The sequence below is a fragment of the Pavona decussata genome, unplaced genomic scaffold (assembly GCF_977016875.1).
Source record: "Pavona decussata unplaced genomic scaffold, jaPavDecu1.1 SCAFFOLD_144, whole genome shotgun sequence".
Lineage (NCBI taxonomy): Eukaryota > Metazoa > Cnidaria > Anthozoa > Scleractinia > Agariciidae > Pavona > Pavona decussata.
The window spans coordinates 376,252-393,371 of NW_028145557.1; the positions used below are offsets into that span (position 1 = coordinate 376,252).

General features: G+C 40.8%; 1 protein-coding gene across 2 annotated transcripts in view; it reads right to left on the minus strand.

The window, feature by feature from the left end:
- LOC146466402 (ferric reductase 1-like) overlaps nt 1-17,120 on the minus strand; it is a 30,264-nt gene that overhangs the window by 11,402 nt on the left and 1,742 nt on the right. For both annotated transcript variants that reach the window (XM_085127394.1, XM_085127395.1), the window contains exons 2-12: nt 13,428-13,710; nt 11,948-11,985; nt 11,028-11,119; nt 9,649-9,760; nt 8,551-8,727; nt 7,693-7,791; nt 7,040-7,101; nt 4,942-5,027; nt 3,130-3,242; nt 1,947-2,147; nt 887-988 (exon numbers count right to left, since the gene is read on the minus strand). In XM_085127394.1, the coding sequence (XP_084983520.1) occupies nt 887-988; nt 1,947-2,147; nt 3,130-3,242; nt 4,942-5,027; nt 7,040-7,101; nt 7,693-7,791; nt 8,551-8,727; nt 9,649-9,760; nt 11,028-11,119; nt 11,948-11,985; nt 13,428-13,710 (1,365 nt within the window). The remainder of the gene's footprint in view (nt 1-886; nt 989-1,946; nt 2,148-3,129; nt 3,243-4,941; nt 5,028-7,039; nt 7,102-7,692; nt 7,792-8,550; nt 8,728-9,648; nt 9,761-11,027; nt 11,120-11,947; nt 11,986-13,427; nt 13,711-17,120) is intronic.

A 17,120-nucleotide genomic window follows, 5' to 3' on the forward strand; every position in this document is an offset into this window, starting at 1 on the left:
GCAAATCAGTCTGTTTAACATCTAGTAAAACATCTATAAAACGACCATCAGAGAATAGGTTTGTGGCTGATTAACAGTAAATGTAATTTACGCTTCTCCATCATTTATGTCAGGGATACGATGTAACACTTGTGGGATGTGGCTCAAAATAACAGTCGTAAGTACCGCGCATGCGTGCCCTGGTAACTTGTAGTCACTAAGATGGAAACAACGACGGAATAGTGAAAGCATGCTCAAAAATGAATGTTTACAGTGTTTAAAAAAGTGATAGTGTAACCCAAACCTTAAGGACCGTGCCTCCTTTGGCTACGTTCTGCGCAACTCGGGTTTCTTAATTCAAGTGCCTTTTAATACAGTCAACTCCCTTTATTGCGGACACCCTCAAGACCGCGAGTTAGTGTCCGTGATAGTGGGAATTTATTTCAGTCAAACGTCTGTACTCTATTTTTACCGGGGATCTAGCTGCTGTCCGTATTATCGGAGTGCCCGCAACAACGAGGTGTCTGCAAGGCGAGAGTTGACTATACAAGGCTATTTTTACGCAGTTTATAACTATGCGAGAAACGCAGATCTTAGCAAGGACTAATGGAATCCAAAAACAAAATTGGGGGAAAGATTTGGGAAAGATGTATTTTAAAACTTTTGAGAATTATCTTTGATTAATTATCTAAAAAATGCGCTGTCAACCCCAATTTTCTTTTTGGATTTCAATAGCCTTTTGCTAAAATCCCGCATAGTTATAAGATACGCACTTAATCGTGGTGGCCATTCGATAGTTTCTGGCGTTGAGATCTACATAGAAAGAGTAGCTCTTTTGTCCCTTTTCTGACAACCTTCGACGAAAAGAACATCCTGTTTCCTGTGATTTTTTACAAGTTGTACTTACGAGGGTGGTCTTCGTAGGTCTACCGTACCCCTGGTCAGCCACATAATGATCCACAGCGACGTTTCCATTGACGTCAGCGCAGATTAAGGCGTCAGTACCGCCCTGAATAAAATGACGGATACAACAACTTAACAAACAAAACTAGATAAAATATTTTTGAGATTAACTTTGGCCGATACTTTGAAAACTTTCTGACATTAACAACCACATCGCTAAGTGCAAATTAGGTGCCTGCGATATCCAGGAGCTCCCACTATTGGCAACGGGCTCCCAGATTGAGACCGCTCCCATGGCTGGCAAATCCTAGCAAACCAGCCATGAGCCCCAGTGAAGACTGGGGCTCATGGCTGGCTGTTTTCCACTGATAAAACAGTGGAAAAGACAAAGGGAGGGGGAAAAACAGAAGCTTCCTGGCGTCAAAAAACCGCCACGCAAAAGCTGGCAAGATCTACGCAGCAAGAACGACATATAGGGTATAAAGTGTGTCCAAAACTGTTTCCTCTGACGTCCGCTAATTGTGACGATGACGTCATATGACGTCGATCATTTGCTTTAAATAGCCGCTATCTTGGATCCGCCATTTTAGATTTCTCGATGTTTCTAAAACGTCAGAAAACCATCCAAATTGATTCAAAAAAAATAATTAAATCCAGTAATTCCAGTAATGAATGAAGCACTACAATGAATAAAAAGGTAAAATAATCCAAATTTCGAAAACCATGACTATCGAATTCTTATTGCTATCCAACATCAAGTGACGTGAACAATGAATTGCTACAGCAAATTTTTTTCGAAAGATAACGTTTGGTGGTCTTTGCTTTAATATTTTAAAGAACCTTTTACCAATCTTCTCGAAGTCAGAACAGAGGTTTTGTTCTGCACTTACTAAACAGGATCAACCTAACACCAACAATTTACTGTTAAATCGAAAGTTGTTAACGAAAATTCACACATCCCGGACCCTGTTTCTTGAAAACAAGCTATGAAGGACCGTCATATGCCAGCAATTCCTTCAACGCTACAAAATAACCTTAGTTAGTAATCGTTAAAATATTCTTACCATTTTCTTTTCCTTGTTAAAACCAATGGCGACCCATTGCTTCTTAGAACTGATCTCAAACTCCACCTCCTCAGCATCACCCTGACCGTCCCCACCCTTCCCGGGTTTAATTGTCACGAGATAGTCACAGTTACTGCTGCCTTTACAATTTTCGGGCTCAGAAAAGCAGCTTTTTGTCTTCCCGCATCCATCTTTGGTGACCTGAAATTGAGAGAATTTATGTGTGTTTCAAGGACTGTTATCCGCAAAGATATTCTTGGGGAGCTGTTGTTGTAGTTCAGATAAAAGAAGGCAAAAGAGTACTACGGGGTTTGAGAGTAGACTAGGCTTTGGTCGAATAAAACAAACGTTGGAAGGAAGGAAGGAAGGAAGGAAGGAAGGAAGGGAGGGAGGAAGGAAGGAAGGAAGGAAGGAAGGAAGGAAGGGAGGAAGGAAGGGAGGGTGGGAGGGAGAAAGGGAGGGAGGGAGGGAGGAAGGAAGGAAGGAAGGAAGGAAGGGAGGGTGGGAGGGAGAAAGGGAGGGAGGGAGGAAGGAAGGAAGGAGGGGAGGGTGGGGGGAGGGAGGGAGAAAGGAAGGAAGGGAGGGTGGGGGAAGGGAGAAAGGTAGGAAGGAAGGAAGGAAGGGAGGGAGGGAGGGAGGGAGGAAAGGAGGGAGGGAGGGAGAAAGGAAGGAAGGAAGGAAGGAAGGAAGGGAGGGAGGGAGGGGGAGGGTGGGAGAAAGGAAGGAAGGAAGGGATAGGGGGAAGGAGGGAGGGAGGATGGGAGGGTGGGAGGAAGGAAGGAAGGAAGAAAGGAAGGAAGGAAGAAAGGAAGGGAGGAAGGGGGGGAAGGAGGGAGGGTGGGGGAAGGGAGAAAGGTAGGAAGGAAGGAAGGAAGGGAGGGAGGGAGGGAGGGAGGGAGGGAGGAAAGGAGGGAGGGAGGGAGAAAGGAAGGAAGGAAGGAAGGAAGGGAGGGAGGGAGGGGGAGGGTGGGAGAAAGGAAGGAAGGAATGGATAGGGGGAAGGAGGGAGGGAGGATGGGAGGGTGGGAGGAAGGAAGGAAGGAAGAAAGGAAGGAAGGAAGAAAGGAAGGGAGGAAGGGGGGGAAGGAGGGAGGGAGGATGGGAGGGTGGGAGGAAGGAAGGAAGGAAGGAAGGAAGGAAGGAAGGAAGGAAGCCAAAGGTATAAATGAACGTTACATCTTACCGTATCCGTCACTTGAGTTTGCTCATGGACCAACGTTGCAGCAACTGAAAGGTCCACCAGGTCGGCGGTGTATGTTCGATTTTTAAAATGATATTCACCGCTTCCCGAAGGAGCTAAAACCAAGACAATAACAAATAAATAAGGCTGATATTTTGTAGCTAATTCGTAAATAAAAGTCATGGACTCGACCCCTGACAGGGTCTCACAGTTTCACTTTTTTAAGAGCATGCATAAGCATAGCAGTTGTTTTATTCAGAGCATTTACATTCCCGTTCAATATTTTCTCCAAACAGTTTTCTTCCTTTGCACACGAGAAACAACTAAAGAATAGAGAAATCTCGAGACTAGCGATCCTGCAGCGGTTCCCTGGCATTTTTAACTCTAAGGTTATTTCAGCTAGCTACTTCCCTATTATTTGTGTGTTACATTGTAAATACTTTTTGTAGACTCTGGGGGTAAATAAAGTTTTTGTTGTTGTTGTTGACGTCACAGCCCTACTATTCCCAGTCTCCCATCTTGCTCGGTATTGTACCCAACCAGCAGTGAAATTTGACGCTTTAGTACGCCTCAAACGCGGGGAAGAAAAGTTGATTAGGCCATGTTTTTCGATTTTCAAACGAAAAGATCATTAACCTTTCATGAAGCAAATAAATCAAATAAAAAAGAAATCTGTCATATACAATTTAAGAAGATGTGTGGCAGTCAATAATTCACAGGTATGGGACAAAGAAAAACTCCGAACAAGGCGACAGTGGTAGAGACTATGCACATGACTTCCCAAGTCATTTATAATTACTAGGTCAACACAACAGGCGTACTTCATTACTGACAGGATCGTAATGTCGAAAGATTCTTTGTGTTGAAGAAAGGAGGATGTTAAAAAACTCATTACAGTTTCCCGATAATAAATGATTTTTTCTAATTTCTCGAAATGACTGCGTTTCGCGTTTTCCGTAACTTGTATTAATACTTTTTCACCTCTGTTTAATCCTAAAAATAGAGAAAATTGCTTTAACTAATCAAATCAAACAGGATGACTTTTCAACTATTACTAATCAAGCGCAGATTTTACAATTGGTTTACTATACAGACCACTTCCCTAGCTTGTCCTCGGTGACATATTTTCCAGAGAATGGCATCGGTTTTCTGTCTTTTTGCCTAAGTTCTGAATTATTCCTAAGGATATTTATGCTTTTTCTGATTGGTCACTAACAGAAGGCTGTAAGAATTGGAAGGATCACCATTTCTTGGGGGCCAATTATTTTCAAGATTAATACTCAATACTTCAAGAAAAGTAAAATTGTTTAAAGGGAGGGGTTCACATTTTAGCCCATGCGCATGAATCTAAATGCTTTTGTCTCTTTCTTATCAACTTTATGGCCTTAAATATCCCACTCACATGCGCTTCAGTAATCACATTCTATAATTAGTCCAAGCAAAATGACTGATGACAAAAATTCACAGAAAATGCAAGTGGATTGTACTCATATTGTCGATATTGAATTTAGTGTTGACCCGTAGGATTTATTCCACGGTTGATGTGTTTACAATTATCTGCATGCGAAATAACGCAATCATATGAAATAATTACCACCCGAGTTACCTATTCCCTCCCGAATGATTCATGAACAACGAATTAAATTAAACAGGCTTGGGTCATAGCGGAGCAAAGGCGAAAAAGTATTTTGATTCATGGACATGCGCATAACAGTGAACCCTCTTTAACCTCCGCATAGTCGTTGGCTATAAAGGCGTGCTACAACACTACATTGTCGTATCGATGGTATAGTTACTTTCTGTGTTGGCACGTACTTGTTTTACCATGGGCAAAAAGAATGTACCAATTCTTTGTCAGATCTCTGAAGTGAGCGGCATTGGAGGTAAGCTTGCGGGTGAGCCTGATAAGGGAAAGAGTGAGACACATTCAAATTTCAAACAAGAAGAACGGGCAGTCTCCTACTCCAATTCCAGGTACTTTCCGTTTTTTCATTTTTTTAATGCTCTTGACGAACTGGATTCGTTTCAAATGGGATTGTGCCATCTATTAGCAGGCAAAATATAATGGCCAAGTTCTTCACTAAAAGTCTTTTGTAATTCACGGACACTTTTCATAAATGTTCTCGGATAAGATGACCAAGATGGAGATTGAATTGTTTAACGTCTTTTGCCCTTCAGCCTTGGCACACTAGCCGATTTTTTGTCGACCGACGAAAACTCTTCACTTGTCGGCTGAGTGTGCGGTGAATTCGGGGCTTGTCGGGCGATATCTGACAGTGCTAGATCTCAAAACGTCTTGTCGGGCCTTGTCGGCTAGTGTGCGGTGGACCAAGACAATTTGTCGGGGCTCGCGCACCTCAACCAATTAGGAAATGTCATGAGAGTCACCTGAAAAAGCGTCTTTCCTAACATGGCGGTTAGTCACGACAAAAAATCGGCTAGTGTGCGGCAAGCTGATGGCCCGACAAATTTTAACCCGATTTGACCCCGACAAAAAATCGGCTAGTATGCGGCAGCCTTTCTTTTAAGATTCTTGCAGGGTGATTTAATGTCATTGGTGATACAAAAGTAATTCAAGTGTGAGCAAGCTTAATTTAAATTTAACTTTAAAAAAAAGGAAAAAAAAAGAAAAAAAACCTAGGATTTTCCCGATGGTACTGCCCAACAAACAACAAACATTTGTAACTTTATTTAGAAATCATTTTGGTTGAAATTCGTAAAAAGGAAAAAGGCGTGAAAAGAATCACAACCATTATATGTCGATACATCTTAATTCTTATTCAAAAGGATAAGAAGGTTAGTTTCTGAAGAAACTACGGTGCTGTGTTGATGGAGGAGTAGAAAGAAATGTCTGGTTTATAAACGGACTTGATAACCAAAGGTAAATTGTTGACATTTCGAGCGTTAGCCCTTCGTCAGAGCGATTCGCTCTGACGAAGATCTAACGCTCGAAATGTCAACACTCGAATCTCTTTACCGTGGCCAATTTATCTTTTGTTATCAACTGATAAACCAAACATTCACCTTCCTATTCGGTCTGCTACTGTTTTAGGCACAGATATAGACAGGTCAATATAATAACCAGCTTCACCAAACCTAGGTCAAGTTGTTGTCTAGACATTAGGAACTGTGTGTCTTGAGATTGTTGGGTTCAAACTTTGTTCACTGACGAACTGCTTCAAAAACAACGCTCGATAAGCATATCAAATGGATTTTTGTAGTGAAAACACACCATGACGGGGCGACCTGTGCCATTTGCAACGTCTTACATGATTGGTCGAGAGAACGAAAGGAAGAACAACAGAGCTATGATCCCAGCCCTAAAAAAACAATGCAGCTGCAGGTTATAAGGGTCCAGGGAAAATAGAGCTTTACAAAGGTCCAGGTCTACTGACTATGATAAGGCTTAAGCCACCTTTCCGAGCCACCAAAGAGGACGACCCAAACGCTTTCACGCATACTGGATACTCGAAGCAAAAAACGTGCGGTTGTGAATTTCAGTGTCCTAGTTTCAGACTTATTTTTAACAAAACCAGTCATTGGTTTCTACTTCTAATTGATTTGTATTGCTGTGGCCTTCGGTCCCTTCCTTCCCCATTCTTACAATTGTAGGAAATTTTTCTTGGAAAGGGTTTGACTACAAACAAGTTTGAATTACGTTTTCTTTGATGTCCTTGCGATTTACTGCACCTTCAAAATTCATTTTCTGTCTGAGTTTGTTGTTTCCACCAACCCCACTTCAATGTATAACACAAGCAACAATGTATAAATATTTTCCGCTGAAGCAATATTGAAAGAGGGAGAGAAAGAGTAGGGAAGCGAAAACAAGGTAAAATGTACCATCCTATCTCAAGCGAATTGACGAAGGATGTACTTAAAATACCATAAGCTTTTTAATTAATATCTTACTTACCTGCACTTGATGCCCCCATCCTCATAAGCTATCTTATCAAGCGAGATGTCGCTGTTACCAGCCTACAAATGATTCATTCAGAGTGGTTAACCGTGGTAACAAATTAGGAATTCCAAGTAACAAACTCAAGCATCTTTTGTACCTAAATGGAACCTTTTTAAACGAAATAGCAGCACGAAAAAATGCTCAATTGCTATTATTTCAATGGTCACACTTCAGGTTTCATTCACAGACCAAATGGTTAGTGCAACCTTAACCCGAGCAACACAACATTTGAGGCTAACTTACTGAGTCTTAAACGTTAACAAAGCAATCAGATATACGTTAAACATAGCTGGTTAAGAATCCCAACAGGCAGAATATGAAGACCACCCGGTCTTACCAGCATACTAGCATGCAAGGACGAGGAGTTGAACTCTGGTACTTAATTTGGGATTTAGTCTCAGAACTATCTAATTGTCTTTGCACATTTGTCAATAGTTTGGGATTAGTTTCTTTTTTATAGTAGTTAGTTATATGAAATTGTAAGTCCAGACGTATGACTCTGGGCATGTTTCTTTTGGCATTTGTTAATAAAGAATCCATAACTCTTCGCCAATAGAAAGAGACGGTACGTAAAGGGTATCGTTACCATAACAACCTCATATTCTCACCAGTATTTGTCTGATCATGTGATGTCCATGTGAATAATAATGACGTAACTCCACCAAGTTTGTTGCCATAGTAGCACACATTATGGCGTCCATTTTGTCCTTAACAAGAAAAAAACAAAGAGTAAACATAACAGCATCAAGAGTCACCTGTCAAACAATTCAGTTACAATCTAGCGTCTACCCTCAGCTCACTAATCAATCAGTCATGCAGACATAACAGTCAACGTCTCAGATGGTTCGCTTGTCACGACATCAATCAGTCAGCCAGTCATCACTGATTAGTCAGTCATGTCAGCAAGTTGAAAGTCTGCTGGCCAGGTAAATTTTTATGGCATTCAGGCAGCCGGTCAGACAGTCAGTCAGACAGTCACAGTCAGTCTGACAGTCAGTCAATTAGTCAGTCAGTCAGTCAGTCAATCAGTCAATCAGTCAGTGAGTCAGTGAGTCAGTAGGTCAGTGAGTGAGTGGGTAACTCAGTCACTCAGTCACTCAGTCAGTCGTCAGTCAGTCAGTCAGTCAGTCAATAAGTCAATCAGTCAATCAGTCAGTGAGTTAGTAAGTCAGTAGGTCAGTGAGTGATGGGTCACTCAGTCACTCACTCAGTCAGTCAGTCAGTCAGTCAGTCAGTCAGTCGTCAGCCGTCAGTCAGTCAGTAAGTCAATCAATCAGTCAGTCAGTCAGTTAGTCACTAAGTTAGCCCGCCACTCAAACAGTTTGTCATTCATTCAGTCTTCGTCCAATCACCAAGTTAGTTATGCGAGTGAGTCAGTGAGCAAACCAACTCATGTACAGGAAAATCATTAGCATTTGGCTATCGGCTGAAGCTAATGGCTTCAACATAACATAAGTCCGACTCACCATCAATTTCTCCTCATTAAACGCAACTGAAACCCAGCGCTGCTTAGCACTCATTTCTATGATAACATTTCCGCCGAAAACTTGGTAGGTAAAGAGATAATTACAGTCACCACTTCCGGTGCACGTTGATGGAACGGAGTAACATCCCTTGGTGTCTGCACATCCTGACTTGTCGATCTAAAGGGAGATATGTCCAGAAAAGCACGCTAATGAGATTCATGAACTGTACGATAGACATCACAAGGTGTCCCCTAACCTTAATTCTTACCAACACACAAATAATTCTGTTTAACATGAAGTCATATGAAAACGACGAAAAGGTCTGTTTTATGACTTTTATATTAAGAACCCAAATTCAGGGTTGGGTGCATTTCTGGACATAAGGGTCTAAAGGCTGATTGTTTTAAAACAATGTGTAAGACAGAATAAAAGAAGACAGAAAGGATGGGCAGGAAGGAATGAAGCAAGCAAGCAAGGAAAAAGAAAGAAACACACGTCTTTCAAATAAAACATGAGCGGTTCAACAAAACAATCTACAGAGAGCCAAAGGCGTCATGGTCTGGTACGTCCGTGTATTGAAATTTTATCTTTTTTTTAATTTTCGTCACAGTGAAAGACTGAAGGAACGTCGAAAATCCTGTTTACACGAGTGAGTCCAGGAACAAAATAGACCCTCCTCCAAAATGGCGGCAACAGAGTTGAATGAGTTAAAATTGAACTGAATGAAAAACGGATACCAGCACTGGAAAGAGCACCTTTACTTTAGTAACTTTGCAAAGTTTCAACATATTAGGTGTTATATCAGCTTAAGAAATGTAAGATGAAATTTGACAAATTTACAGACGTTTGTTTGACTGGGGGTATACGTCATGCACCCAGTCATACAAACGTCTGTAAATTTTTCATTTTTCAACTTACATTTTCTCAGCTGATATTACACCTGATATGCTGAAACTTTGCAGGGTTACTAAAGTAAAAGTGCTCTGTCTAGTACTGGTATACGTTTTAAATTTTATTTTTATTTTAGGCCGCCATTCTGGAGAAGGGTCTATTGGTTGTTCTATGGGATAGGGGGGTGAGCATTATTGCTACGCCTACCTGAAAGCTCACGGATGGGACCCCTCTTGTCACATTTTCAGCTGGTGGTCCGGTAATCACAGGTGACGTCACGTTTAACCAGTACGTGTCGAACTTCTCAACTATGGTAGCACTATAAAGTAGCGTGAAGGTACTCAGTTGAACGCATGCTATACATGCAACTGAATATTACAGAAACAAACTCGTTCTTTGAGGAGATTCCAATATATAACGCATGCGCAAAAAGGAAGTAACGTTTGTCATCGTAAAAGAAGTCACCCAGACAATAAGGAAACATGTCGCAAAGGGAAGATGAAACTGACGATAGGCAGTTCAAATTACAGTGTTTTTTCTCATGAAAACGGTTTAAACGAAAAAATGGTCGTTTACATGTTCGAGATGGCCGCTAAGGGAGATCCGGAAATGCGATGGAGAAGGAATGAGTTCCAAGAAACTGTGCGTTTGTTATGGTGACACCACCATGTGGTCAACGGTCATATCAGCTGGAGTGTTCAATAAGTTAAAAAGGAAAGTTAATTAAGGTCATAAGAAAGTCGTTAGAACGGAAACCTCTCTTCAAAATCGCTTGAAAATACTTTCCGATACAACCTGGCTCTGAAATCTTTGAAATAATTGATCAATTCAACGCGGGGCAACTATCAGCCGTTAAAGGTCACCTCTAAATTTTCTACGAGTCTCATTGGTTTCAATTGATCACGTGACGTGATATATCAGCGCATAGTGTTCAATCCGGCGGAAATGCCCGGATGGATAGCACTCGTCCGCACGAAAAATTCTCCCATTTATTTTTCCAATTCAGTAAGTACGTTGCTCATTCGCCATTTTCATTTCAATTTTTCGCCTTGAAGGTCACATTGGTGAGTTGTAATTTCGAAATGCTACTTTTGCACGGAAAAAAAATTAGTCCTGAAGAATAAAACAATAGAGTGTTTCTTTCTCGGGACTAACGGTCTGGGCCAAGTTGCTCGAAGCATGGTTAGCGCTAACCAGGGTTAAATGCCATGACAACCTATAGGTTTTAATACCTCTTAACCAATGGTTAGCGCTAACCATGCTTCGAGCAACTCAGCCCTGATAGTTGCACTTAAGAAAATTGATATTCTTAAACCTAGCATATAAGCCCTCAAAGTTTGTCATAAGAACATCAAATTTTCGCGGGGCAACAATCTGCCGATAGTCCCTCAATAGAAACACCGTTAAAGAGCACGTCCCTTACTCTGGGTACCTGAGTTTTTTTTCTCGCGCGCGGCGCGAACACTTTCAGTTGGGCCAAAGGCCGAACCCAGACTGAATCGGAAACCGCGCATGAAAAGTCTCTGGCACCCAGGGTACATGTCCCTCCATAGAAACAGTAATTTGGCTATTTGATGTTTTCTCACATGAATCTTATGTTCCCAGCGCTCTTTGACGGGGCCTTCCAAGTAAACTGGCGGGAAGTCTTCTTGGTAGGATTGCTATGGGCAACCGTATTCTGACAAAAAGGAAAACAAAAAATTATCAAGTAGTTCAGTTAACTAAAAAGGTTGTGAAGTGAAGGGACGATGGATCTCTCTTGCCGTGCGTGTCTCACGAACGTCTGTGGTTAAGCTCCCTAATATGTATTCGGACTTTTGTTAATCTACGAAAGATCACGAGCGTTGCCGGGAATACACTCGCCGAGAGTCGCCGAGAATACACAAAAGTATGGTGAGAGTTGAACAAGCGTTTAACTCATTAGACGTAACGTGGATAAGTCAGTAGATTGATTGATTGATTGATTGATTGATTGATTGATTGATTGATTGATTGATTGATTGATTAACGTGGGCCACCGAGAGTTGCCGAGAGTCGCCGAAAGTTGACGAGAGTCACCGATAATCGAGGAGAAATGATGAGAGTTGAAACAAGTCATTGAGAGAGGACACTGAAGAGTCACTGAAAAATTGTCGAGATAATTCTCGTTAATTTGAGAAGACTTTCTCCATTCTCGATGAATCTCTTCCACGGTGACTCTCGGCAACCCTCGTTATTGCTCTCTGTTTTGTTTGACAACGCTCGTTTGATCTCGATTAAAGGAAAGTCAGTTTTCAGACTCGTTTCGGTATAAAAATCACTTAAAAAAATAGACCTTTGTCACTCGGCGGCCATAAAAAGCTTTGTTTTTGCAGGGCAAGCCTCGTACTGAATTCGCGTCTGGGCGAGGCTTGCCGTGCGCGCGAAAACAAAGTTTTTTTATTCTTCGGAGACTCAACATGGCCCTGCGTGACAAAGGTCTATAGTGGTGTGCCCTGAAAAAAAAAATGCAACTTGTTTTTATTACCTTAGGTTCTCCACCAGAGCAGTACATAGTCTGAGCTCCTGAAAAGAGGACAGTTAGGCTCAATGACCGCATATACACTAAAAATGACTGTTTCCACACTAAACTGGCAAATTCTTGAAGAAGCATCCCAGCAACTCCACTTGAGCTGACTTCGAAACGACAAGGATACAAAAATAAACACAGGCCAATAGTAGTGTTTAAAGACGAACGAAAACTTTCTAATCCCTGTTTTAATTTCTCATTTACAAACTGATACCCTTCAGTTTAGCTGAACGAAATACAACTACGCTGGCACTGGTTGCGCAAAGGGAGATATACAAACTTTCCGCTTCAACTTTTATTCTCATTTTCACATACTCTTTCTTCCCATGCTAAAATCAGAAGAGGTACATCATCTCAGTGATCGTGTTTCGACCTTGGAAAACGGTAGCATGATCGCTAAATACAACATCCAGTACTTGAAAAGTTGTAAGTATAGGGAGTATAGAGAAATTTAGAATTATGTTTATCCTACATTTGCCGCTCGCTGTTTTCAGTTTCTCAGTAAAATTGAGTAGTTTTGCGTTAAGCCGCCGTTACACGTTGAAACTTTTAGCTGAAACTTGTGTGCAACGGCGCTGCGAAATAAGTTTCAGCAGGCGTTGCGCCGTGTAACATGGTCGGTTTCGTGAAACTTTTTCGAACTACCGTTGCGAGACAAGTTTCACGAAAAGTAGAACCGCTTTCTACTTCTGCAACGGCTTGCAACGGTCTCAGTGGCGAAAAAACAAGAGTTTCACCGTGTAACACCACTTCGTGAAACTGGTCTCGTTCGCCGTTGCACACAAGTTTCAGCTAAAAGTTTCAACGTGTAACGGCGGCTTTAGCATCAAAGGCCAGGATTATTTTGCACTATTGTCCTATTTGTACTTATTTCTCACGTTTTCCGCTTGCCGTAAGCGCGATTTTAAATTTTTCTACATGTTGCCCACTGAGATATTTTCGCTTATTTATATTACAACCGAAAGTGGTTTGCGTTTGCTGATCATAGCGAGGGGACCAGAAGGATCTAAGCCCTGGAAGGAGAGCATTTCTGTAACTTCCAGTTGACACGTGTAACAGATCCAGAACTTTGTTTAACTCCCCCCCCCCCCCCCCTCCCCCGGCTCCAACTTCTCACTGGTCACGCTGCGGCATTCGCAGCTTGTCATGGAATTACGTAACCAATAGGCCAATTCCAAGTTGTTGTGAGCCTCATTATGAAAGCGAGGCTAAGTGCAAAGTTTTTCACATGAAAATTAGTTTTGTTTACATATGAATGAAAACTAATTCTTACAATAAAAACTTTGAACTTAGCCTCGCTTTCATAATGAGGTTCAAACAACTCGGAAATCATGGCCTGTCCCGTTCTTTCTACTGTCTTTACACGAGACTGTTATAAGGTTGGCCAAACGAAACAACAGTTTCAAATATTCCTATACTTGTTAAAATTTTTACATACCATCAGGAATTTCAAAGAATTCTCCAAGCGGCCAAGCGACTGAGCTCTCACTGCCCTGAGCTTGTAAAATAAATCCTTTGAAAGTCTTTGATCCCGAGATAGTCACAGTAAGATTCTCACCAGGGGTGTAAGAACCTTTGGACACAGAGATGTTGTAAGGAGATGGCCCTGATTGCGCTTTGAAGCTACCATGGTGGGGACCCATACTTTCGCACGTACTTAAGGGGGGACCATTGGAAAAGGCCCATAACTGGGTCAGTCGCAGAAGAAGAAGGAACACAAGCTGGAATGTAGAAATAATACAGAGGTTAAATGAGCCGGTTTGAGTGTTTGTCTTCCAAGAGGTGTCAAAACTCATAACGGAGAAATATTTGCACTGCGTAAATCAACATGTAAATGTGATCAAATGCGCATTACACCTAGTGAAATGAAAATAGCCAAAATAAAAAAAAAATAAATGAAACTACATATTAATCATACACATCATTAAATATAATAACTATATATAAAATGTTCGAAATCACTACCTCAACTATTAAGATTAAAACAGTCGTTTCATAAAAATCCTTGAGATGGCTACCCCAAAAATTTTACGCTCTCCTGAACAAGTGAGTTTTTAACATTAATTTAAAACGTTCCAAATCGCTTTCATGACTAATCGTACGAGGTAAAATTCACGAAGTTCGTTTCTAGCAAAGAAAAGTTCCTTACGAAAGTGCTGCAGAATGGTGGAATTCTAGCGTTTACCTGATAAAATAAAACGCATAGGAAGAATCACCAAGTATGACAATTATTATAAACGGCACAGAAGGAAAAGTACTGTTCTATAGCTTTCATTTAAATGTTCAGTGAGTCGGTGTATGATTGTGAATCCGCTTCTGGCGAAGGGCTAACGCACGAAACGTCAGCTCTTGAATCTCTTTACTTGGCTAAATTACCTTATCAACTCTGTTGATAAACCAAACATTCGTTTCTACTCCCCACCGACACAGCACCATAGTTTCTTTAGAAAGTAATTCCTTATCCATTGGTGGATGATGATGTTTGTTTAATATGTTGTGCAAGATGATTCTAAAAATTGATTCTGTCAGGGCACAAAAACGAGTTTACAATCAGGTTCCATTTAAATGACAGCTATATTGAGTTGTTCTTTCCTGTAGAAATGTGTGTTATGTATACAAGGCGTCTCTAGCTTTTGAATATCTCCATATGAAATCTGCATTCAAGTTTTACCATTCAATTGAAAGCTAGTAATTTATACTTTCCTATGGTGCTGTCTATTTTGCTATACTTAGGTGCTTCTAACTTTTAAATTTGTAGATTAAATCTGAATTCACATTTTGCCATTCAAATGAAAGCTACCGAGCAGTACTTTTCTGTGGTGCTGTTTATTATGCTGTACAAGGTGGTTCTAAACATTGAGTCTATGGATGAAATCCTAAAGTGTGACCATTCAAATGAAAGCTACAGAGCAGTACTTTTCTGTGGTGCGGTTTATTAGCTGCACAAGGTGATTCTAACTTTTGAGTCTGTGGAAGAAATCCTTAAGTGTGACCATTCAAGTGAAAGCTACTGAGTAGTACATTGCTGTGGTGCTGTTTATAATGCTGTGCAGGGTGGTTCTAACTTTTAAGTCTGTGGAAGAAATCCTTAAGTGTGACCATTCAAGTGAAGGCTACTGAGTAGTACTTTCCTGTGGTGCTGTTTATAATACTGTGCAGGGTGGTTTTAACTTTTGAGTTTGTATTAGAATCCTAAAGTGTGACCAATCAAATGAAAGCTATTGAGCAGAACTGTTTATTATTCTGTAGATAAAACCATGTGTGACCATCAAAAATAAAAACAACTGAGCTGCACTTTTGCGTCATTGTCTTCGTTGTACACGGTGGTTCTCGCAACGCGTCGGGTGAGTTTTTGCACGAAATCATACAATTTTGACTTTTCGAACTACAGCCACTGATTTGAGAAGCTATAACATGTAAGATACAGATGCTGTTCTATCTTCAGTTTCCACAAAAGTGGAAATTTTCAACGTACGTTTTGGCAGTTTGACACTTTCCGGAGGTAAAGGATTATTAAAGCAGTTAAATTATCATCTCCTCGTAAAGTTACATCACCTTAAGGAAGAGCTCTTCCGCCATTTTAGCTGTGATAAAAGTTAAAATCAATACGTCCTTCTCTACCCAAGCCAGGAAGCTTGAATTCTCAATATAATTTTTTTTAATAATATAGCCAAACCTAAGTACACAGAAAATGTAAGAGCGCAAATATTAATGTTAGCTTTTTTTACTTTTTGGGTGGTTCTTAGTGAAGAAGTTACTTTATTTACAGTTTCAATACGAATAAAGTTCTGAGTATTGAGGAGAACGTTTGGGCATTCAGGAGACAAAGCTCAGGATGGGAGTAATGTGCGGAATGTTTCATAGACCACCAGACATTAATTGAAATTCGGCTTCTTCATCTATTATACGGTCATTCATCAAGTTTTCCCAGTTCAAAAGAGAAAGAAAACCCTTGGAATTCTTTGCAATCGCCTCTAGGGACCTTAACTGCTACCAGGAGCTGGTCATTTTGCGACTTCAGAATAAAATTTGGGAATAACGTTCACCCATAATTGATTTGAATTTTCCGGTAATATATACAGTCGAAGCTCCATGTGCGACCACCTCTCGTAAGCGACCGCTTATCTAAAACACGAAATTTTCCCAGTCAAAGTTCTATAGTTGGAACATCTCGTAAGCGACCGCGACCACTTTTTAAGGTGACGGCATTATAAGTTTTCATTGTTTTTAAGCTCTTGTAAGCGACCACTTGACACATGCATGGTCTGATCTCCATGTTCGATGTATGCACTACGCCACTCAGAGTTTACTGGGAACCTTTAGTGACAATCTAGCACTGCTCATATTGTAACTAGGAAAATCTATGCAATAAATTCTCTTTCAATAAGTGGATGTGTCAGACCTATTCTCGAAAGAGACCCTTTCTGGTTCGACTAACGTAAGCGACCACCTCTCGCAATCGACCACTAAATCTTCGCATTTTGTTTGTTTGCTTACAAACTTCGTCACAAAATTACCAACTCACAGACGCCTTGATAGCTCAGCCGGTATTAATAAATGCACTGTACCTGTCTCGATTTTCCAGGCTTTTTTTTTTTTTCAACTGCTTAAGTTACGCACTTAACTGCAGAAGTCTTTCATGAACTGACAATTCACTGGTTCCAGTACATTCGGCCTTTTCTTCGACTTTTTAAAGGACATATTGGCATCAGAATCACGTGCAGGTGAAGTAATTTTTCTCTCTAAGTATTACGAAATAATTCATCGTCTATCTGTTCATGAAACGGTTATCGACTCTTCCCTCGTTATACCGGACATCTTGCTCACATCATTACCTCGCTTTACAAGACGCAAAATTGCCTCAAATAATAATCCTTCTCCGAAAATGAGCCACTAAAATTATTATCCTTTGAACGAGCGCAAGCCCGCGGCTGATATCAGGAATTTTACGGTATAGCAACAGATTACAGATATTGATAGGATCAAAAGGGAACGTGGGGGGTGGGGGGGGGGGGCTCCACATGGGCTATATAGGTAGGGGAGGTGATATCCTTAAATCATTAAAACAAAGACGAAAACAAAAAAGTTGGATATACATAAACTGAAAAATTATGTATAAAAATGTCCGGCC